The sequence below is a fragment of the Xenopus laevis genome, chromosome 1S (assembly GCF_017654675.1).
Source record: "Xenopus laevis strain J_2021 chromosome 1S, Xenopus_laevis_v10.1, whole genome shotgun sequence".
NCBI classification, from domain to species: domain Eukaryota; kingdom Metazoa; phylum Chordata; class Amphibia; order Anura; family Pipidae; genus Xenopus; species Xenopus laevis.
In genome coordinates this window covers 80,726,874-80,751,701 of record NC_054372.1, presented here as the reverse complement: position 1 = coordinate 80,751,701, position 24,828 = coordinate 80,726,874, and the positions used below count along the sequence as shown (strand labels likewise).

The 24,828-nt window shown below is 37.1% G+C and overlaps 1 protein-coding gene across 21 annotated transcripts in view; it reads left to right on the top strand.

The window, feature by feature from the left end:
* ptprs.S (protein tyrosine phosphatase receptor type S S homeolog) overlaps window positions 1-24,828 on the top strand; it is a 380,500-nt gene that overhangs the window by 277,526 nt on the left and 78,146 nt on the right. For 14 of the 21 annotated variants that reach the window (XM_041579815.1, XM_018243490.2, XM_018243485.2 and 11 more), the window contains 7 exons: window positions 9,470-9,723; window positions 9,839-9,929; window positions 11,632-11,847; window positions 16,823-16,983; window positions 18,407-18,418; window positions 19,733-19,845; window positions 20,181-20,228. In XM_041579815.1, the coding sequence (XP_041435749.1) occupies window positions 9,470-9,723; window positions 9,839-9,929; window positions 11,632-11,847; window positions 16,823-16,983; window positions 18,407-18,418; window positions 19,733-19,845; window positions 20,181-20,228 (895 nt within the window). The remainder of the gene's footprint in view (window positions 1-9,469; window positions 9,724-9,838; window positions 9,930-11,631; window positions 11,848-16,822; window positions 16,984-18,406; window positions 18,419-19,732; window positions 19,846-20,180; window positions 20,229-24,828) is intronic. The other 7 variants (XM_041579826.1, XM_018243491.2, XM_041579821.1 and 4 more) reach the window with 1 other exon arrangement.

The window sequence follows — 24,828 nt, the reverse complement described above, 5'->3', positions numbered from 1 at the left end:
TTCATATGACTATTATATTGTTTATACTAATTTACTGCAGCTTCTGTCCCTACAGATTTGTAGTTTTTAAATGCCTTTCTCTTCTTTCCTATTAACTTATTTACATCTATATTAAGCCGCATAGGGTGGGTCTTGGTGCTTCTACATTTACTTCTTAAGGGAATAAATTGAGAATAGTAACTATTTAATATCATTTTAAATGACAACTATTGCTGTTCTGTGTTTTTAGCAGAAAACCTAATGCCCCAATCAGTGCTCTGCAGGGCAGCCCTTAAAGAGATACTGACACCAGAAAATAATCTTTTTATATCTATCATATCATTATCTTAATGAGTTACATAGTTAAATTGGGTTGAAAAAGGACAAAGTCCATCAAGTTCAACCCCTCCAAATGAAAACACAGCATCCATACATACACCGCTCCCTACTTTTAATTAAATTCTATATACCGATACCTATACTAACTATAGAGCTTAGTATCACAATAGCCTTTGATATCATGTCTGTCCAAAATATCATCCAAGCCATTCTTAAAGGCATTAACTGAATCAGCCATCACAACACCACCCGGCAGTGCATTCCACAACCTCACTGTCCTGACTGTGAAGAACCCCTACGTTGCTTCAAATGAAAGTTCCTTTCTTCTAGTCTAAAGGGGTGGCCTCTGGTACGGTGATCCACTTTATTGGTAAAAAGGTCCCCTGCCATTTGTCTATAATGTCCTCTAATGTACTTGTAAAGTGTAATCATGTCCCCTCGCAAGCGCCTTTTTTCCAGAGAAAACAACCCCAACCTTGACAGTCTACCCTCATAATTTAAGTCTTCCGTCCCTCTAACCAATTTAGTTGCACGTCTCTGCACTCTCTCCAGCTCATTTATATCCCTCTTAAGGACTGGAGTCCAAAACTGCACTGCATACTCCAGATGAGGCCTTACCAGGGACCTATAAAGAGGCATAATTATGTTTTCATCCCTTGAGTTAATGCCCTTTTTTATGCAAGACAGAACTTTATTTGCTTTAGTAGCCACAGAATGACACTGCCCAGAATTAGACAACGTGTTATCTACAAAGACCCCTAGATCCTTCTCATTTAAGGAAACTCCCAACACACTGCCATTGTGTATAACTTGCATTTATATTATTTTTGCCAAAGTGCATAACCTTGCATTTATCAACATTGAACCTCATTTTCCAGTTTGCTGCCCAGTTTTCCAGTTTAGACAAATCACTCTGCAAAGTGGCAGCATCCTGCATGGAACCTATAGTTCTGCACAATTTAGTATCATCTGCAAAAATAGAAACAGTACTTTCAATGCCCACCTCCAGGTCATTAATAAACAAGTTGAAAAGCAAGGGACCTAGTACAGAGCCCTGCGGTACTCCACTAACAACAATTAGAAAATGTTCCATTTACCACCACTCTTTGTAGTCTATCTTTTAGCCAGTTCTCTATCCAGGTACAAATACTATGTTCCAGGCCAACATTCCTTAATTTAACCAGTAACCTTTTGTGTGGCACTGTATCAAATGCTTTAGCAAAGTCTAAGTAAATCACATCCACTGCCATCCCAGAATCGAGGTCTCTACTTACATTCTCATAAAAAGAAATTAAGTTAGTCTGGCAAGATCTATTACACATAAAACCATGCTGGCACAAACTCATAGTATTATCATTTGCTATGAAGTCCAGTATCTTATCCTTTATTAACCCTTCGAAAAGCTTTCCTACCACTGACGTTAGACTAACTGGCCTATAGTTTTGAGGCTGAGAACGGGATCCTTTTTTGAATAGAGGCACCACATTTTGCAATTCGCCAGTCTCTCGGCACTATGCCAGATCTCAATGAATCCTGAAAAATTAAGTAAAGAGGTTTGGCAATCACAGAGCTAAGCTCGCTAATTACCCTGGGATGAATACCATCTGGCCCTGGACCTTTGTTAATCTTAACATGTTCTAGTCTCTTTTGAATTTCTTCGTGTGTGAACCATGCATCATTAGTTGTATTACTAGAATTTGGACTGTTAAGAAGGAAACCTTCACTTACTGATTCCTCATTTGTGTAGACAGATGAAAAATATGAGTTCAGAATCTGCGCTTTTATTTTGTTTTCATCAACCAGCTGACCCCCCTCTGAAAGTAAGGGTCCCACCCCTTCCTGCTTCATTTTTTTACTATTAACATATTTAAAAAATAATTTTGGATTTTTTTTACTGCCTGATGCAATATCCTTTTCTATAGCAATTTTAGCTTGCCTTATAGCTTCTTTGCATGATTTATTGGCCTCCTTGTACCTTATAAATGTTTCGGCTGTACCAGCTAACTTGAAAGCCTTAAAAGCACGTCTTTTCTTACCCACCTCAACACCAATGCTTCTATTGAACCAAAAAGGTTTTGCTTTGCAACGACGTTCCTTGCTTACAAGTGGAATATACTGACAAGTATATTTATTAAGCAGCATTTTAAAGACTTCCCATTTTTGTTCTGTGTTTAACCCTGTGAAAAGCATTTCCCACTTAATATGTTGCAGAGATGCCCTTATACTGTCAAAGTTTGCACGTCTGAAATTTAGTGTTTTAGTTACTCCCTTAAAGAATTGCTTCTGCAACAGAATCTCAAAGGAGACCATGTTATGATCACTATTCCCTAAATGCTCACCCACACAAATGTTAGAGATGAGTTCAGTATTGTTAGTTATTACAAGGTCCAAAAGAGAGTTATTCCTAGTAGGTTCTTGAACGAGCTGGAATAAAACGTTGTCACAGACCTACTAGCTTTTTCTGTCTTAGCAACCCCATTACCCCAGTCAATGTCTGGATAATTGAAGTCACCCATAGCAGCAACTTGACCCAGCTGTGAAGCCGCTTGTATCTGCAAGAGTAGCTGGGCTTCATACTCGACACTTATACGAGGTGGTTTATAGCATACACTAATGATAATTCTTTTTGTTACCTTTTGCCCAGTCAAAATCTCTACCCAGAGTGATTCTACACCCTCACCAGTGCCAGCTATTGTTATTTCTTTAGCGCATGGCTTTAATTCATGCTTTACATACAAACACACTCCTCCACCCTTTTTAATCCCTCTGTCCCTCCTAAAAAGGGTGTAACCATTTAAATTCACAATCCAGTCACATGTTTCATCCCACCAGGTCTCAGTGATACCAATTATATCATAATTTTTAGAGCATGCAATTAATTCCAGGTCTCCCATTTTACCTGACAAACTCCGTGCATTTGCCAGCATACAGTGGAGGTTACTACTTTTACTTTTGAAATTTGCATTACTTAGTGAAGAATTATATGTCAGGCTGAGAATGGACAGTCAAGTTGGCAAAACATGTCATGTTTAGAACCTTCAAGTAACAATTAGCAGAACTATCAGTGAAAAATGGTCAACATGACCTGTAGGCAACTTTTAATGCAGATTAATATGTTGAAAAGAAAATTTATATTGTCATTGTCACTTTGAGGCACTAAAATGAGCTTTTATGAAATTCAGGGTTTTTGTTGCCCCAATGTATGTTTGTTTTTTTGCACCAGACATTAAATTACATTACATTTTGTCACTATTACCCAGGGGTTCAGTTACTTGTAGACAACACATTATCAATATATTTAAGAAATTGGGTGCATACTGCTACTGAAAAATGCGTTACCCTTTAAACAAAACAGGGATTGTTGGAACATACATTACAATATATTTACGCTGGCCAACTACATCAAAGTCATCCCGTATCTGGCCAGTCCTATGCTTAATTTTCATCTGATTCATTAAGAATTCTATTGCTTCATTATACATTTTACAAAGGGACTAAGTTTTACCTGCAACTTACTAGCTGCTTTCAAAGTAAAACTCCCAAACGTGGCTGCCCTTTTATTTAGACACCAGTGGGATCACCTGACTATAGCAGGGAAGGGTGGGGGCTACATGTATTTTGTGGTCACATCCTCATTCCCCCCCCCCCGCCTAATGGTTTTATAAATTAGTGGTGAGCACAACTTTTCCTTGTTTGTTCAGATACTTGCACATTTGCAAGTACAGAAATACAACCAATAACTGAAACAAGAAGCTCAAAAGAACAATCTAAAAGGAGAAGGAGTGGTGTCTTGAACTAGACTAGTGTGACGCCTATTGACCCTGCTCTTAATTCATATTTGAATATCTTCCAACAAAGAAAGTGTCTAAGTTTGTGGTTATTCTCTGGATAACTAAACAAAAAAGTCAGACAGCGCACACCCAATTTAAAAAAAATGAGGTGCAGTACTTACGGGTCTCCCCAATAGAGTCACCAAGGGTAAAGAACGTTCCAAAGGTGAAGACTGCACACTCAGAAAAATATATTTATTTCATCAAGTAAACAATACAAAACATAATGAGTCAAAACATGACTCATAAAATTGGGCTTTATGCGGATGATATAATATTGTTTTTTACTAATCCTCAATTAGCAGTACCAACTTTATTACAAATCCTGGAAAGATTCAGTAATATATCACTATATAAATTAAATAAATCTAAAACTCAAGCTTTGGGCATAGATATTCCTGAACACATTATGGAAGAGTTAAAGTGTATCTATCCATTTGAATGGAAACAGAAAGAGATCACATATCTGGGTATGCGCTTATCAAACACTACGAAAAATTTGTTGCAAGACAATTTCTTTCCATTATTAGAGCAAATAAGAGATGAAATAGCCTCATGGAAAACGGTGTTTATATCTTGGATAGGCAGGACAAGCCCTAAAAATGATATGTTTACCTAAGGTGCTATATTTGATGCGGGTAGTACCAATTGCCCTGCCCCGATCATATCTCCAGAAGCTACAAAGCATCTTTACAACATTTATTTGGAACTCAAAAAAACCTTGTTTATCACAGCAAATCTTACAACAAGAATTAAAAAAAGGAGGTCTAGCATCTCCAGCATTATATCATAAAGCTATATTGCTGGATCAGATAGCAGAGCTGAACTTACCCAAGGGAATTAAACATTGGGTTGATATAGAGAATTCATATTTATACCCTTGGTCTCCAAATCAAATTTTTACATCTGTAAATCCAGTAATAGTTTGTAATTTACAAAATATTCCACTCCACTAGGGTGGATAATTAAGAATTGGCGATCAATACGCAATTGTAAATATAGCTCACCATTTCCATCTCCATTCTTAACTTTAAGCACTATTTCTATGGATATACCCTCCTTACAACTTAATTCATGGCTCCAAAGTGGGGTACATTATTTCCGACAATTAATAGAGGGTCATGGGTCATTTGGCTCTATACAAAAAGAATTCCATTTGCCACATTCTGAATTTTATAAATATTTACAGATCCGTCATTACTCGTATAAGTGGATCTACCAAATCAATAGGTTACCTACTCATTGGGAAGAGTTTTTTCAAAATCCAGCTTCTAAGAAGCAAGGTACCTCGGCATTGTATAAACACTTAGTACTAATAGATGAACCACCAAAATTTCACTTTATGCAAACATGGGAAACAGATCTACAACAATCGTTTTCAATGCAACAATGGAATGAAGCTTTTAAATCGCCATCCTTTTATTCTAAGTGTGTTAACCATCTTGAGAATGCTAGGAAAATAATCTATCAATGGTATTTAACTCCATATAAGCTACATAAAATATATGGGTCATCTAATAAATGTTGGAGAAATTGTGGTGGTTCAGGCAATTTCTTGCATATTTGGTGGTCTTGTCCGGTTATGCAAACCCTTTGGAAATCAGTGGAGATCATGATCCAAAAAATCGTAAAAATGAACATTTCGTTAACTCCATCCTTAGCATTACTGGGCTTCATGGAACCAAACTTGAGGTTGCAGTGTAATCAAGCTCAAATATATTTGATATATCACTCTTTATTCGCAACTAGAATTGCAATTGCAAGTAAATGGAAATCTCAAGATACTCCTTCAAAACAAGCAATTGTTAATGAATTGAATCAAACTGCAACATATGAATGTTCTTTTGCTTGCTCTCAAGGAATAAACTCCAAAATAGCAAGCTACTGGAAACATATACATGTATGTGATGATTTATATATCTAGGATTTATAAACCTAAGATTTATGTAACTACTTAAACAAATATGGAAAAGTCTATCTCCCAGAGCTAGGTGGTGGGTGTGGGTTTTTTTTTTTTTTGTTATTATAATTTTCTGTATTGTGATTTTGTAAATTCATGTGAAAAAAATATAATAAAAAAGCTAAATATAATAAAAAAAAAACAATAAAGGCCCCATAAATTATAGGCCCTACGCGTTTAGACCGTTTAAGGTCTTCATAAGGGGCAAAATATACATAATATATATTTTGCCCCTGACGAAGACCTTAAACGGTCGAAACGCGTAGGGCCTATATTTATGGGGCCTTTATGTTTTGTATTATTTACTTGATGGAATAAATATATTTTTTCAATTTCTGAGTGTGCAGTCTTCACCTTTGGAACATTCTCTGAATACCTGACTGGGCAAAGTTTGCTGCTTGGTGTTAATTTTTTGTATTTCTTCCTATTTGCAAGGATGGAGATTCCACCAAAGACATTTTTAAGTCAGGTATCTGTTTATTACTTGAAATGTGGTTGGGATAGAGGACAGCAGTGCAGTTAATGTTAAATGAGACATCCATGTCATAAACTGTATAAAAAGAAGCAGTTTTATGCATTCTTAGGCATAGAGGAAAGCAGTGCAGTTAATGATAAATGAGACATCCATGTCATAAACTGTATAAAAAGAAGCATTTTTATGCATTCTTAGTCTTATTCTTCTAAAGACAGATTACATTAGAGCAGTGCTGTCCAACTTCTGTGGTACAGAGGGCCGGAATTTTTCTGTACCTTCATGGTGGAGGGCCGATAATGGAAGGCAGTGTTGACCACTCCCTGTTTTTAAACCACACCCACTTTAAACCACACCCATGTTACCACAAGACCCTGTACACATTAATGGTAGTAGCATACCAAAAGACCAAATGATTTGTGCTCACTGCAGGGATATCACTTATCACTCATATGTGAAAAAAGTCATATTAAAGGAACAGTTCAGAATAAAAAGTGGGTAAATTTATAGGCTGTACAAAATAAAAAATGTTTTCAATATAGATAGCTAGAAATGTAATGTATAAAGGCAGGAGTGACTGGATGTGTAACATAACAGTACAGAACACTACTTCCTGCTGCTTTGCAGCTCTCTTGGTTTCCTCTAATTGGTTACCAGGCAGCAATCAATCAGTGACTTGATGGGGTGCCACATGGGTCATAACTGATGCTTTTGAATCTGAGCTGAATGCTGTGGATCAATTTCAAACTCACTGAACAGTTATGTATATCCAAAGTGGGCCCCCTTCAAGTCGCTGAGTTAGAGAGCTGAAAAGCAGGAAGTAGTGTTCTGTTCTATTTTGTTAAGTAACCGCTCACTCCAGCCTTTATAAATTTGAGGCTAACTAAATATATTAGAAACATTTTTTATTTTGCACAGCCTATTTATTATCTTTTTATCCAGTTTTTATTTTTACATTGAACTGTTCCTTTAAGACCTACCCTTAAATTCATATGCCTCCTCCCTGTACACACACAGCACCCCCCAGCACATGATTAAACATCTTAGGGCCCCTAACAATAATTTTTGAATGCTAACAAACCCCCAGAACAAATACCAGGTTTATGTTCCACAAGCAGAGCAGGGCACACAAAGGCAGAGTATGGCACACAAAGGGAGCATAGAGAAGGCAGAGTATGGCACACACACACAGGCAGAGTAGGACAGGCAAATATGGCACACACAGGGAGCATAAGGAAGGCAGAACAGAGCAGGAGACAGTTTCCACTGATAGATGTACTACATACAGTTACACAGTGCTTGTTCCCCATTAGCATTTTGAATAAGGTGTGAATAATGTGGGCAGTTTCAGTCTGGGTCTCAGGTGTGAACAGTACAGGGTTTAAGGGATGTGAAACATAGAGGTGTCACAAATGTGAACAATGCAGGTGGGATTACATGTATGAACAACACATGGGATTACAGTCTGAATTTGATTACACAATGCAGAGGCCAGTTATCTCTGTAGTGATACCTTTTAAGGCTTACACATGGTAAGCAGATACAGCAGGCAAACTTTCATGTGGGGGGCCACGCAAGGGGGGTCGCGGGCTGCAGCCCTGAGTTAGGGTATTGTTTGGTAACACAAGTAAAGTTAGTTGAATCTCTGATCCCCAATCCCAAATCTCAGTTAAATGGTACCTATCATTGAAAAATGATAGTAGAACCTACACTCTGGTAGGGTAAAATTGTCTCTTCCACCAAAAAACAAACAAAAAAAACCCCGAAACCTGCCACTTCTAAATTGCTAAGCCATCCATGCTTCTACAGCCATATTTGGTGACTTCTATGCTCAGAAAAAAACAAATCTCCAGACTTGCTCACTATGCTCATGTGCATGGTGTAAGAGCATGTTGACTGGGCTGAGGAACCCCCCTCATGAATATGTGCATGTTTCAAAATGGCTGCCCAAACTGGGAGCTCTCTTCCAGTGCAGGTGTCTAAGCACTTGTGGAATTTGAAAGCCAAAACATTGTTTGCCCCTATCTGAGTGCAGGCTCTGAACAGTTTTTCAGTGATAGGTGCCCTTTAATATGAATATATCCAACTGAGTTACTAGTTTTGTTATGGAAAACCGAACCTGGTTATGGTTCCGCCCATGATGCCTTATGGGAGAATTAAAACTCTCATTTTTGGTATCTAGGCAGTGCTGTGTATATGGCATGACACAAGTAAATACCTTCTGATTTTAGAAGGCTTCACTTTGCATGTAATTGCTTGTGAAGGGCTTTTTGGCTCATTTTAATCTCACTCTAACCAGGTTCGGTTTTCCATTTCGCTACTCTCCAAGTCCTAACCCTCAGAAGCCATGTTCCAATATCTTGCACTGATGAGCTCTAACAAGATCGAAACAGGCTGTCTGCAAGTTTGGGTATATGGCTCTGAACCATTAGGCTGTATCTATGCTATAAACCAGCGGTTCTGGATGCATAGTTGGCCAAAGGTACATAAAGGAGTGATTTGCTTGTCTCTGCCCATGATGCCTTGGGAGAATTAAAACTCAGATTTTTGGTATCTAGGCAGTGCTGTGTATATGCTGTGCATATGGTATGAGACAAGTAAATACCTTCTGATTTCAGAAGGCTTCACTTTGCATATTTTTATTTTGAAAGTGTTTATGGAATTTGCTTTTAACAATTTGGCTTCTTGTCTGTGACAAAACACATATATTTGTATCACAGCATTCACTGTTCTATGGTCATTAGTGACTTGTGTTTGTCAGTTAGTAGTTTTAACAATTTTGCGTATGTTAAAAGTAAATTATAGGAGAAAATATATTTTACTTCCATATACATTTTTTTACTAACCTGTTACCACTTTTTAAATATTACATTTTTAAAATTTCTTTAGATTCAGTACAATATCCAGACGGTGGAGGTTGATGGAAGAACCACAAAGAAATTAATCACTAATCTCAAACCCAAAACATATTATAACTTTATCCTCACCAACCGTGGGAACACTATGGGTGGTCTTCAGCAAACTGTTGCTGCTCGCACTGCTCCTAATATGTTGGGTCAGAAACCCATGGTAACCAGAAAACCTGATCCAGATGGTAGCATCACAGTTCTACTTCCAGAAGTAGAAACATCTGAACCAGTCAGGTAAGACAGTAGTGTGGAAATGAGTATTGCAAGGTAAGAGAGTTTAGGCATTATGTTACTCTATATCTACAGAATTTGGTTTAATATTATTATTGTCCCCAATCTGTTATTATAGGATCTATTATATTGTTGTTGTGCCTTTGAAAAAATCTCGTGATCATTTCTTAAACCCCTGGGGGAGCCCTGAAGAAATGGACCTAGAAAATGTAAGTTAAGCCTAATTCACAGGTTTTTTTTTTTTGCATTTCCTTGTTTTAGTCATTGCTAAGAGGTTCCCCTGAATCAGTTGTACTGGCTGATACATTATAGATAGCTTTAAGAAGGGGTTGGATGGCATGTTAGCAAGTGAGGGAATACAGGGTTATGGAATATAGTTCATAGTACAAGTTGATCCAGGACTAGTCCGATTGCCATTTTGGAGTCAGGAAGGAATTTTTTCCCCTCTGAGGCAAATTGGACAGGCTTCAGATGGGTTTTTTTTGCCTTCCTCTGGATCAACTGCCAGTTAGGCAGGTTAAAAAAAAAAGTTAAAAGGTTGAACTTGATGGACGTATGGCTTTTTTCAACCTAACTTACTATGTTACTAAGTATAAGTGGTTGCTAACTTATATATGTGTTACTTTTAAGGGCAATGGCACACCCTGTTGAAGTATTTGTTTCATGCAACTAAATGTTTTTTTCAGGTGTTTTGTCACCTACAGGGAGCATAATTTGCCTTATGTGAATAAAAGATCTGTCTACCATTGCACATTACCTATTGCTTGAAGTGTGGGGGTCGCACTTGGAGCTACAACAAAATGGGCAAGCAGCAAACAATCTGTATGGGATTACTTCTGCGAAGATTGGGTCCAAGGATTTATCATGCAGACCCCCTCCTTCTGCAGTTTAGATATTTGATTCTACATCCTTGACAAGTAAAGGCTTAAAGGAATTGTTCAGTGTTAAAATAAAAACTGGGTAAATAGATAGGCTGTGCAAAATAACAAGTGTTTCTAATATAGATAGTTAGCCAAATATGTAATGTATAAAGACTGGAGTGACTGGATTCTAACATAAAAGAACATAGCCCAACTTCCTGCTTTTCGACTCTCTTTGTTTCCACCGACTGGTTACCAGGCAGTAACCAATCAGCGACTTGAAGGGGGGCCACATGGGTCATATCTGTTGCTTTTGAATCTGAGCTGCATACTGAAGATCAATTGCAAACTCGCTGAACAGATATGTACCATGTGGCCCCCCTTCAAGTCACTGACTAGCTCAGAGTTATAGAGCTGAAAAGCAGGAAGTAGTGTTCTGGCTACTATATTAGACATCCAGTCACTCCAGCCTTAATACATTACATTTTTGGCTAACTAACTATATTAGAAACATTTTTTATTTTTCACTACCTGTCTATTTACACAGTTTTTATTTTCACGCTAAACTATTCCTTTATGAATACATAGATGAATAGCATATTGAAAGCTAATTTTAAATGTCCCTTTGAAACCACTTAGGTTGTGGTCATTTATTTCCTAAGGCAATCATTTGAGGACTGCTATCACTGAAAGTGTTACTCTGTTTTTAATTAAAATAGCACATTCTCTTTCTCTGTTCTGAAGTCTTCTACTTATATTAAAATCTGTTTGTCCAACATATATATATTTTCGTAACATAGTAATTTAGGTTGAAAACAAGAAACATCCGTCAAGGTCAATTTTATTGTCTAAAAGTATACCTGACTCTTAACTGCTAAATGCTATGCAGTTTGCTTAATAACTTAATAACTTAACAGTAACTTAATAGCTTCTGTGACTTTAGACTTTCTTCTTCTTTTCTCTGATAATATATTAGCTCTTCATTATACAATCATTTATTTTTACCTGATTAGCCAATTCTTATAACATAGTTTTCATATATACTGATCAGCTGATACAGAGCATTCCGAAGGTTCATCATCGCAGTCTTCGCCATTTGTTGCATTTGGAGTTTCCCAAACCTTATATTGCTGCTGGCTTTCATACGCTTCCTGGTCATTTTACTCTTGGAGATCAAAAGATTTATGATGGCTTTGAGAACAAAGCTTTGGAAATTGGACAGAGATATGTTTTCTTCATACTGGCTATGTTGGAAGGTGCAGAAGCGGTGAGTATTTTCTACGGATTTTTCATATTAAGCACTTGTGCGGGCCTGTCAGGAGAGGACTGTATCCTCATGCCGATAAAATCCCCAACCAACCTAACTATATCTGACGGGCAATTGGGGTGGGCCGTTTACATGGTCAGATAAGATGCCAACTTTATTCTAAAGGGACCGAATCAGCATCTAAAGTTTGCCCGTCTATGACCAGCTTTTGGCTTAGCTGTGACATAAGTCTTAAAGGAATAGTTCAGTGTGAAAATAAAAACTGTGTAAATAGATGGGCTGTGCAAAATAAAAAATGTTTCTAATATAGTTAGTTAGCCAAAAATTTAATATATAAAGGCTGGAGTGAACAGATGTCTAATAAAACAGCCAGAATCCAACTTCCTGCTTTTCAGCTCTATAACTCTGAGTTAGTCAGCGACTTGAAGGGGGGCCACATGGTACATTTCTGTTCAGTGAGTTTACAATTGATCCTCAGCATTCAGCTCAGATTCAAAAGCAACAGATATGTCCCATGTGGCCCCCCCTCAAGTCTCTGATTGGTCACTGCCTGGTAACCAGGGCAACCAGTCAGTGTAAACCAAGAGAGCTGAAAAGTAGTGCTCTGACTGACTTGTTATACATCAAATCACTCCAGCCTTTATACATTACATTTTTGGCTAACTAACTATATTAGAAACATTTTTTATTTTGCACAGCCTATCTATTTACCCAGTTTTTATTTTTACACTGAACAATTCCTTTAAGGGCTGGTCCAAAATTGCAAAAATATGCAACCTGTCAGCTAATAGTTTTGGTCAATGTGCTACTAGGTAGTTAATAGAGCTGACTGATTGCTATGGGGAGTTAAACTTGTGCACAGAATGAGAGCAACATTGAGTGACTGAAGCTATTACCATTTTTAGTAAGCAGACACTTTGGGCATGTGTGTAACCATTCTACATATATACTTTTCATGTATTAATATGCTATTTTGTATCGAAAGATTTTTCCAAATCTGTTCCATTTCTTGTTATTAACTCAGAAAGCATTAAAATAGAGGTTTTGTTATTGTCATGCTAAATTATCAACACTGAATATATATTTTGTATATAGTTAACTAATCTTTGCAAAGTCCCTTTCTCTTGAATTTTGTCAGTATTCTTTATAAAGATTCAAAGTAGTGATACATTAATTTTCAGCCCTCAACAGGGGATAGTAATCATAGTTTAGTTAAATGTTTCATTCATTTTTCAAAAACCAACATGGTAAATTTTTCTAGACAAAATATTTTCAACAAGGTTTTATGACGCACCAGTTTTCTACAAAAACAAACCTGATTTTAAATTTTATGCCAGCGATACATTTCAAAAAAGTTAGCATAGGGGCAACAAAAGACTAGAAAGGAGCATAATGCTGAAATCTCCAAGAGGCTGAGTCTATCAGAAGTAAAAATAGAGATAGAGGAACAAAAACCACACTGTGCTAGCAAATATTGCAACAATTTAAGAATATTGTTCCTCAACAAAAATTTGAAAAGTATTTGGGGATTTCATCATCTACAATACATGATGATTAAATATTGGATGTTCATGATCTTCAGGCCGTCAGGGTCAGCGCCGATTCTGGGGCTGCTGCCGCCCCCCTCCTCTCCCGCTCCGCGCTTAGAAATTAGCGTCGGAGCGGGTTTCAGGGGGCAGTATCGCTAGTGCATTGAGCGCAATAGCGCTCTTTGCACTAGCGGAGCTGAATTTCCGTGTTAAAACCCGGAAGTTTGGCTCTTAAAGTTGCAAGAGGCGGCTTTTTGCCGCCCCTTGTAACTGGCCGCTCGCTGCCGCCTGAGGCAAGGGTTTCACCTTGCCTCATGGCAGAAGCGGCCCTGGCCAGGGTGGCACTGCATTAAGACACTATTGCATCGTGAGTCATGAGATGCTTCTTTGGTGATACCTTGGTAATGAGAAACCTTTTTATAGGCCATCAATTAGGACTAAACCAGCCAAAATTAATGTGCAACTATAGGGGGCAGAATTGCTTTCTAAATACTGACAGATTTCAGCAGGTTTCTTGGCTTGCCGTGCCTTTCTGCACCGCCTTTACTTTTATTTGTTCAATACTTGTTCCCTGTGTCATTCCACTTTATTCCACATAACTTAATTGATGGGCTTATTTTTTTGAGTTCTTTGTATGTGTAGATTAATTGGATTGTTACCGATATCTGTTGTAAATTTCATGTCAATAGTCCCATTAGAAATATATTTACTGAGAAAAACATTTATTCAGTACTTATTTTCACTGCTGTATATAATGTAATTGGCATCTACAGCACATTGTAAATTAATATAATAGGTAATAGCATCACCACATTATACAGTGATATTAGTGGGCCCTACATTCCAAGCATATTATGCAGCGAGAAGCAGTGGATACTAGCAAAACAATTGTTCTGTACACTGAGCGCAGTAGAACCCTATCCTATTATAAAACACAGTTTGTACTGATAACACATACAATAAAATCAGTAAGTATTGATACCCCAATCACATCATGTGAGAAGCAAGTGCATGCTGAAACCCCATGATATAGAGGGAGAGCTAGTGAGTAGTAGCTCCCAAAGCTCAGTGAGTTGTGGTACCACAAATACAATGTACACTGAAAGACAGTGAGTAGGTATCTCCAAAGCACAGTATAACTAGTAAGAGGCAGGTACTTGCACATTATTATTTTTCTTTCTTAAATCTTCATGTTTACATATTACCCCTCCCTATCTGTAAATTACCCATATTTCCTTATTCTGTCATGCATTCTCTACATTAATTTTCTCTGTTTCTAAAATAGTTTCTAAAATAGTAAGTTAGGTTGGAAAAAGACACACGTTCATCAAGTTCAACCTTTTATGTCTGTATATGTGTGTATATATACCTGCCAAACTGCTAGTTGATCAAGAGGAAGGCAAAAAAAAACCTCCTTAAGCCTCTCCAATTTGCCTCAGAGGGGGTATAATTCCTTCCTGATTCCAGGATGACAATCAGATCAGTCCCGGGATCAAGTAGATCCAAATAGATCAAATTTATTGCACCCCTCTAGCCAGCTTCTAACTAACCTCATCATAAAAAGCAGTCAGATGTGTCTGACATGACCTATCCTTCATAAAGCATTGTTGACACTGCTCATAATGGCATTCACTAGGACATCATTTTGAATGTGATCCCTTAATGGGGAACTATCGCGAAAATTTAATATAAGCTTCAGTATACTGAAATAATTTACTTTGTAAATACCATCAATTAAATATTCTGTTCCATTTCTGAAATAATCAAGTTCACCTTCACTATTCCTTTCTTGGGATCTGTTTCTCTTCATTCTCTGTTAATGCAGGAGTTGGGTGTCAGATAATCATCTATAGTTAGATCCAATATATCTTATATGGGGGGGGATACTTTTGCCTAGAAGATGTATTAGAGCTCACTCTATTAAAATCACCAGAAATACTGTCTCTCGCAATGCAGGGTTTGTGCAAAAAGGCAGTTGTTTTGTTAGATTTTGTTTGTACTGGAATCAGTTATTTGAATGAGCTCTAATTAATCTGCTAGGAAAAGTAGCCCCCCTATAAGATATATTGGATCTAACTGTCAATGAATATCTTCTGACACCCAACTGCTGCATGAGGACAGAATGAAGAGAAACAGATGCTGAGAGATGGACAGTGAACATAAACATGATTATTTCAGAAACAATGCAGAATATTTAACCAAAATTGCTTCCTACTCCACAGCAAGACAAAGTACTCCAGCACACGTATTCTGCTTAAGGGTTACTACCCGTGTTTAATGTCAAGCCAAAAAGGTTACAACGTTTCAGGGGCGTACCCCTTCGTCAGGTGATCTGTGCCTCCCACCTCCACCCTTAAATACGTAAAAAAAAAAATTCGATCACCACCCATATAAATTAAATATCTAGCAAAATACAACCACCTGAATTCCCTTGGATCACAAGAAAAGTCCAATAATAAATAACGAGTCCAGAATCCATGTAGAAATTGAAGTTTCATCAGTTATTTCCAATAAAGTCCAAAAGATATTCAACTGGCTGAAAAGTTTGAAAACATTTTGTTTTAAAACAAAGCATTAAGGTTTCCAATCAAAATACAGGGTTATTAACCTAATGCAGTTATTCAATTTCGGAAGGAATTAATCATACCTTTCCTTTTCTTATTACTACCTAACAAAAAAAAATATAGAGTTAGGAGAATCTGTAGAGAAATGGAAACAAATTAGCAACATAATTTAAAAATGGCAGAATGATACATTGTTACAAATAACATGTAAAGCTAAACTCCTCATTTAACCCCCTTGGTGTTTGCGTTTGTAGCAGCCATATCCAATAAGCCTCACGTTGTGCCAATCTTAACTTGAGACCTTGAGTAGGTGTTCATACTTTTTCTAATACCTGCCATCTTAATTGTGATGTCCTATGGAATTTTTTTATGTATTTAAGGGTTGAGGTGGGAGGCACAGATCACCTGACGAAGGGGTACGCCCCCGAAACGTTGTAACCTTTTTGGCTTGACATTAAACCCTTAAGCAGAATATGTGTGCTGGAGTACTTCATCTTGCTTTGAATAGTGGAGGTTCTGTCCTCCTGTGCCCCAAGCACTATGTACGTTACAGAGGGACCAGGTGTGCACCTGCATTCGTTGGCTGATTTCCTACTTCACAGCTCTGGTACAAAGGGGGTTTATACCACAAATAAGTGATGGAAAAAGACAAGATGATGAACGCTTATGCTGGAGACATAGCATCCATCATGGCCAAATATTGTATAAATTCAATTAAATACATGAAAAAACATCCATTCAAATTATCAACGAAGAGGAATTCTGCTTTCTGAAAAATCTTTTTTCTACCAAGAGTATAGATTTGTTCACATGCCCTTTAAATAATCTCATTGTGTAGATTAAAAGGTCCAATGTTGTTTTTTAATTGTTTTTCCTATACAGAAGATGTTTGCTGCAAGTCCGTATTCTGATCCCATTCAGCTAGATGATCCGGACCCTCAGCCAATCATTGATGGAGAAGAAGGTCTCATATGGGTTATTGGACCTGTTCTTGCAGTTGTGTTTATCATATGTATTGTCATTGCAATTCTTCTCTACAAAAAGTAAGGCTACTCGCTTTGCTACAAAATTTGTGAAATTTATATATCACCATCATGTTCAGCCTTTCAACCTTCAATTCTGTTCTCTTTAAAGGGCATATAACATTGAATTATACTAGTTGCTGATTAATCTGGAGGATGAATGTCATTCTAATATGAAAATGCATTTAGACAGTTTTAAAATCCCTTATTTTAAAGGGTTGGTTCACCTTTAAATCAACTTTTAGTATCATATAGAATGCCCGATTTTCAATTGGTCTTCATTATTTATTTTTTATAGTTTTAAATGATTTTTCTTGCTTATCTTTATATTGAGGGCTTTCCTATTCATATTAAAGTCCCCCATTCAAATCATTGCATAGCTGCTAGGGTAATTTGGACCCTAGCAATCAGATTGCTAAAAATGCAAACTTGGGAGCTGCTGAACAAAAGATAAATAACTCAAAAATGTATGGTATAAATATCACTTTCCAAATGTAAACAAAGACCGTTTTCTTTGACTGACTTATCAGGACTTTAGTTTCCATCAGTTATTTCCTCATATACTGTATGGTAGACTGGCGTCTAATTTCGTGCAAATGCTTTCCCACTGGCAGTAATGTAAATCACTGCTAGGAAAAGATACAAGTCGCTTTGGCGTTCTGAAGTCAGCTGTCCTCTCACAAGTAAACTTGTGGTGACTTTGGAAAACCGAATCATCACATAAATTTGCCCACTCAACGATTTCCCCATGGTAAAAGCATTTGCAGGAAATTAGTCACCTGTGAAAGAGGAGATTTATCCCAGATAACTAACTCCTAGCATGCCATAGCCTTGTGGTACATGGCTGGAAAATTTGAGTTTATTGCAGCTAGTTAAAGTAAATTGCCTATGCCTAAACATACTCACTGGGGCTCATTTAACAACACAGGACAAATTTGCCCATGTGCAGTTACCTATAGCAACCAATCGCTTTTTAAAGCCAGCTGCAAGTAGAACAATGAATGCAGCAATTTGATTGGTTGCCATGGGTTACTGCCCATGGGCAAATTTGCCCAGTTTTGATAAATGACCCCCACTGAATTACAAAGTTTGTTTAGAGAGTAGTTTATTAACGGCTGATGCTTAAAACCTGTGGCAGAACACAGAATAGATGGAGATGAGAAATTAAAAAATGGAAATAAATTATGCAGCAGTTACCAGTAGAAATTCAGATTGCAGGGACATTCCAGAGGTAATGGAAATGAATAATTTGGCAATTGTGAATTTTGTCCTGCAACGTCTTGCCAGTGAAACTGAAGTACTCTTCTTAAAGAATTTAAAAGTAAAATATTTGTATATTTCAGTGCCTGTACACAGTAATATGCAGTACAATCATGACTATTGTTGATCTGTTGTATTAACTACTATAATCTTCCTGTTTCTTTTTTCTCTCCTCCAACAACAGCAAACCAGACAGGTAAGGAGTTTATTATGTTGGAAATATTTAATGCATTCCTAGTGGGTTTTTTTTGCCTTAAGTTAACTTTTAGTATGTGATGATCAATTTGTCAGCAACTTTTCAGTTGGTTTTTATAGTTTTCAATTATCTTTCATTTTATTTGTTATTCTATTGTTTTCCAGCAGTTATCTTTCTATTCAGGCCCTCTCCTTATTATATTCCAGTCTTTCATTTAAAAGGGTTGTTCACCTTCAAAAACTTTTTTCACTTCAGTTGGTTTCAGATGTTTCACCAGAAATAACCTTTTTCCAATTACTTTCCATTTTCTATTTGTGACAGTTTTTCTAATAATGAAGTGTAAAGTTTCATTTTTCACCTTCTAAAGCAGCTCGGGGCGGGGGGGGGTCGCCGACTCTGTAACTGTTCTAAATGTATACATTTAGTTGATACATTTGTTATCTTTTTCCCTGTACGGAGCTGATGAAGAGAGTGGATCTGCTTCCCTCCACCTGCTTACAAAATGCAGTTGGAGAGCAGCAGAGCCAACACTCTATGTAACCAGGGCCTAAACCTTTGCCTGGTTGCTAGGGGTAAACTGGACACTTGCAACCAGACAGATGCTCCAAATCAGAGAGCTGCTGTTCAATAAGGAAATTATTCAGAAATTACAAAAAATAAAAGACCTTTGCAAATATTCTTACGGGGGAATGTCATAAAAGTCGGAAAACATATTCACAATGCAAAGACTTTGTGTTATCAAATTTTCCTTTGTGCAAATCTAATATACCTTTTGCGAACCAGGAAACTGTTTAGCGATCACTTCCAACAGTGGAAGAAAGGCTGCAAATTGTATAATTTGCTACAGTGTGCAGTGTATGTAATAAAATGTTTTATTGAAAAAAATGTTTGCTCCAATTACAACACCTTCAAGCACTTCTTAAAAGTTTGCAATGCAGAATTAAAATTTTTATTTGTTTGTGTGAATATGTTTTTGCGATTTTTATTACATTTTCTACTTAGAATATGAATGTCTATGTCATACTAAGGGGCAGATTTACCAAAATGTGACAGAACTCACAGCAAAAAAATCACTCGCTTTCTATTCATTGCTATAGGATTTTTAAAAGCATATTTATCAAATGATGAACTCTGATAAATATGATTCTAAAAATCCCATAGGAATGAATATAAATTGAGTGTGTTTTTCTGTGGTGAGTTCCAATCTAACATTTTGATAAATCTGCCACTAAAAGTTAATTTAAAGATGAACCACTCCTTTAATTTGTCACCTTGCTACATGTACACATAATTATGCCTTTTTGTATGTTCAAGCAAAAGGAAGAATTCAGATCCCCGAACAAAATGTTTACTGAATAACGCAGAAATTCCACCCCACCACCCTACTGATCCTGTGGAAATGAGACGTATTAACTTTCAAACTCCAGGTAAGATAGGTAATGTCCTTGGTGACATCTTAATCCAAAACAGTCCAGTACAGTCTAGACAGCACTCACTCTGCATTATAATAATTGGACTAGGCAAAATGTTCTAGTTATGATCATGTGCTGATGACGATGGAGCTATGATGTATATTAAATATGTTCCTAAATAAATAGTCCATAGTTTGTTTAATTAACACCCTGCTTGTAGAATATTCCTGTTTTCCAACTTTTTTCATTTGCCTGGTAAATCAGAGTAGCTTTATGTGTTATATTGAGTGTGAAAGACAATATGAAAGCCAAGATGTATTTTTATTTCTTTATTTTACTGTTCCTTGCAGATTCTGGTCTCAGCAGTCCCCCCAGTGACCATGAGTTTGACTTTGAAAGTTAGTTTTTGTCTGTTATGTTGCTGTTAATTTTTCCATTTAAATTTACTTATTTTAATTAATATATTTTTTGGCTGTCCCATCCCCTTTAAATCTGTGTTTCTGATCTTTTCATAAATCATCGTTCTAAAGCTCCATGTCATTGCCTGTCTAAGCAGTTTTACAGATTCAAACCATAGGAGTTATGGGCCAACCGTGTAATTCTTCTTAAACTAAAATGATTCACAAAGCTTTAACACAAAAATTATGTAGGATTAGTTCTTTCATCTGTGATGGCTTTTCTAAGCTTTGACTTGATTTACCGTATATACTCAAGTTTAAGCCGAGTTTTTCAGCACTCAAAATGTGCTGAAAAAGTCTACCTCGGCTTATACTTGAGTCACTGGGTGCGCACAGGGCTTTCAAGTCTAAAGGACTCTGGCGCTAGGACCACGTGGCAATGTAATAGGCGGAAGTGACGTGTAGAGCTTGATGAACATGCGCTGTTATATCATGCTGGCTGTTAATCTTTGCGTGTGCAAAGGAAACAAGATCCAGCAGTCCGAAGAGGGAGAAAGCTGTCAGCGACTGTGAGAAAAAGGGGGAGGTGGAGAGAAGCGGCTTTCAGAGATCGAGCTGTGAGTGAAATGATTCAGAGAGGAGGGGGAGAGAGAAAGATGGCTGTGACAGTAGGGACGGGAGAGGTGGAGAGAGCGGACTTTCAGGAGAGGAGAGGTGGACAGAAAGTGGGCTTTGATAGAAACGGAGGCAAGATACAGGGGAAAGAAAACGGATGCAAAACTAACTTTTGTCTTACGGACAGTTTAAAGGCACTGTGGCTGGTGCAGAGAGAGGAAGGAAAAGATATGGAAGCAAATGGTTAGAGGAAAGAGTTAAAAAGGGCCCTGTGTGGATACTGTCTCTCCCCATTGAAATGTAGAAACTTCCCTTTTTAAGTTCAGCATTTATTATTTAGTGTGCCTATAATGTACCCCCTGTTATAAAATATAAGGATATGTTAAATCCCAGAGGTTCATGACCAAAGTCAATACGTTTTCCCAGTTTTCGTAGGTAAAATGAGGTACCTCGGCTTATACTCGGGTCGGCTTATACTCAAGTATATACGATATTAAATGTGCTACATTGGAGCTCATAGCTGTGTTCCAATAAACTGCCATACACTCACTGGTCCACTTGGTGAACTTTGGGACAGATTTTGCTACCCACACGCTGGACCAAATCAGGTTGATTCAATCGGATTATACAATGGGGTCCACAGACCTGTTAAATGAGGACCGAATTGACACGCTTCATTTTCCTTTGTACAAAAGGAATCACAATAGCATAATTGATTTAGTATTTTTATGAAATAGACCATCCATATTAATTACTTCATTGCAAGTAAGACTAAAAAAACACTTTAGATAATAGATAACAAACCCTTATTTCTTTTACATGAATATAGATGTTTTCATCATTGTCTTTGACAGTCTTGGATTCATTTCATCCAAGAAAAAAACAGGGACAGCCAATACAATTTTCATTTGGATTTAGCATCTCATGGAGTGTTGTGTCTTTTACTGTACTGCAAGAATAAAAATGTTAATGGATATTGTATTATATTGTGACATTTATATAAGTGTACTGCATATTCGGAAGTCTGTCCCTAAGCTCACGGAGTGACAGCAGCATAGCGCATGTGCAGTGAATCAGCAGAAAAGGAGACGGGAAGCTACTGGGGCATCTTCAGAGACACATATGTTCACTGCTAAAGGGCTGTTGCTTTGAGCTGGTACATAAGCCCAAAAACATAATGTACAACATTTTTAGTCTACTTACTGTACATAGTTAAATCAGGCTGAAAAAAGACAAAATCCATTGCGTTTTTTTTTTTAGCAAAAATGTACAAATTAAAATTAGAGTTTTAAAAACTCGAATACTGGAGATTTATTATGTTAAAAAACTAGAAATACTACTCATACCTATGTATATTTCCTATTAACAAATACCCATTTATATGTTTATTTCAAGGGAACTTGCACATCTTTTTTAATTTTTTAAGCTAAAATTCACAAATACGAGTTAAGAGTTTCAAAAATTTTAACTTTAGAGATTTGTTAAGGAAGAAAAACTTGAATTTTAATATTTGGCAATTTTTGTTTTCAATTCAAGTTTTTTTAATGTTTCAAAATTTTTTTTGATTTTGTAAATTCACCCATTCCCTTGAGCATGTCTGCTTGTGTGGATCAGGGTCACTATTTTTATGGTATCACTCATGCAGAAGGTCACAGTTCAGCCCTGCTAAATATTATACTTGAATATTCAAATTATAAACATATGTATTATTTTCTGTAAACATTGAAAAAATTATTTTATAGGTAAATTTGTAGGTGGTGTAAATGCCAGAAGACTATTTAGAAATAACTTCTTATTATTATGGGTTTGAAAGCTATGGTACATTTGGTATGCTTACAAGCATAAGCACTGTCTACAAGGTGCTGTAAAACTGAGAATGCCATGCTTGCGTTGCCATCTTTGTGCAAGTACACTTAGTGACTAGTCACTTTGCTATTGCTCACTGATATTACCACTGCTTTTTACATAACACTAACGGGGCTCGAAATTCTCCATAGCAACCATTCTTTTTTTTGTTTTTTGGCATATAGAGTATATGCATGCCTCCAGTTATGCATTCATTAATTAAGTGATAGGGTTAGCAGGAGAGGATGTGGTTGCTCATATATGTGTCTTACCAGACAGATAAACACACCAAAGTAATCAGACTATTCAGATATTCTCTGTGTTTGGCTGCTGGAATCCCAGACCTGCAGATCTTTCTCACTTGTTTTTCAGAATTTTGCAAGTTAGATGAGTTTTGCCACAAGCATGCATAGTTTTTGATTTAGGTCCATCAAGGACTTGGAAAGCAAAAAATCTATGTTGCTTGCAAAAGGATTCCCTGTCTTGTTTTCTATTGTCCATTTTGGATTTTCAATGAATGACATCCTCCTCTTTATAGAGTAAAATGAATATGTGGCACTACCTGTTTTTGGTCAAGCTGCAATTTTTTGTCAAACGGCACAAAATATATATAAGTCAAAAAACCCCATCAAAAGCCTTCCCGACTCCAAAATGGCAATCGGACTAGTCCCTGGATCAACTTGTATAATAAGCTATCTTCCATAATCCTGTATTCCTGTATTCCCTCACTTGCTAAAAAGCCATCCAACCCCTTCTTAAAGCTATCTAATGTATCAACCAGTACAACTGATTCAGGGCAAGAATTCCACCTCTTCACAGCTCTCAATGTAAAAAAAACCCTTCCGAATATTTAGGTGGAACCTCTTTTCTTCTAAATGGAATGGGTGACCTCATGTCAGCTGGAAAGACCCACTGGTAAATAAAGCATTAGAGAGATTAATATATGATCCCCTTATATTTTTATACATAGTTATCATATCGCCCCTTAAACGCCTCTTCTCCAGTGTGAACTTCCCCAATTTGGCCAGTCTTTCTTCATAGCTAAGATTTTCTATACCTTTTACCAGCTTAGTTGCCCTTCTCTGTACCCTCTCTAATACAATAATATCCTGTTTGAGTGATGGAGACCAAAACTGTGTGGCAAATTCTAGAGGGGGCCTTACCAGTGCTGGTAAGAATGACCAATTCCTGTTGTGAATCAATGCCCCTTTTAATACAGCTCAAGACCTTATTTGCCCTTGATGCTACCAACTGGCATTGCTTGCTACAGCCAAGTTTATCATCTACAAGCAGAGACGGACTGGGAGTAAAAAGCAGCCCCAGCAAAAAAAATCAAAGCAGCCCACACATAAATGCGTGCTGGTGTTTTACGAATACACACGTATATTTTATATATGTATATATAAAGTATGGAGATAATTTATTGATCGTGCACCCAGGCAAATTAAAACTTTATTCGAGAGTGCAGTCTCTCTCTCTCTCTCTTTCTCTCTATCCTTATTTACAGTAGGGGGTTCATTATTCCTTATAATACATAAGTATATTTTTGTACCCTTGCCCAAAAGCTTTATATTTCCCCACTTTTACATGTTGCTTCTTCTGCTAAGATTAGGGGAGATTGTGGATGCACACCTAAGGCCAATTTCAAAAAGTTTAAAGCCCTGTCTAAATGATTCAAGTAAATATGCAAGTGCATGTAATTTTGAAACAGGGTTTTTTTGTTACAAAGTTATGATCATAATATTGATAAGCCACCATACCACGTCAAGGTAAAACCCCACATGGTGGTCCCTAACATTATCTATAGCGTACTCCTACAATTAATCTGCTGGACTCTCTTGGTGAAGAACTCTACCCATAAGACTTCTGCCCCCTCATTTTCTTACATAACCTCCTCCTCTATATAAGCTTTTAAATCCTGCCTAACAAACAGACATACCCTCCTCCTTTTCAATTGCCTCTGTCCCTCCGAAATAAAGTATAGCCGCTGATATTAACTGCCCAGTCATGCAACTTATTCAGCCATGTTTCGGCCACACCAATCACCAGCACCACCAGCTCTCCAATTTTACCAGTCAGACTCCTTGCATTTGCAAACATACATTTAATGCTGGTGCCATATTGAACATATGACACATGG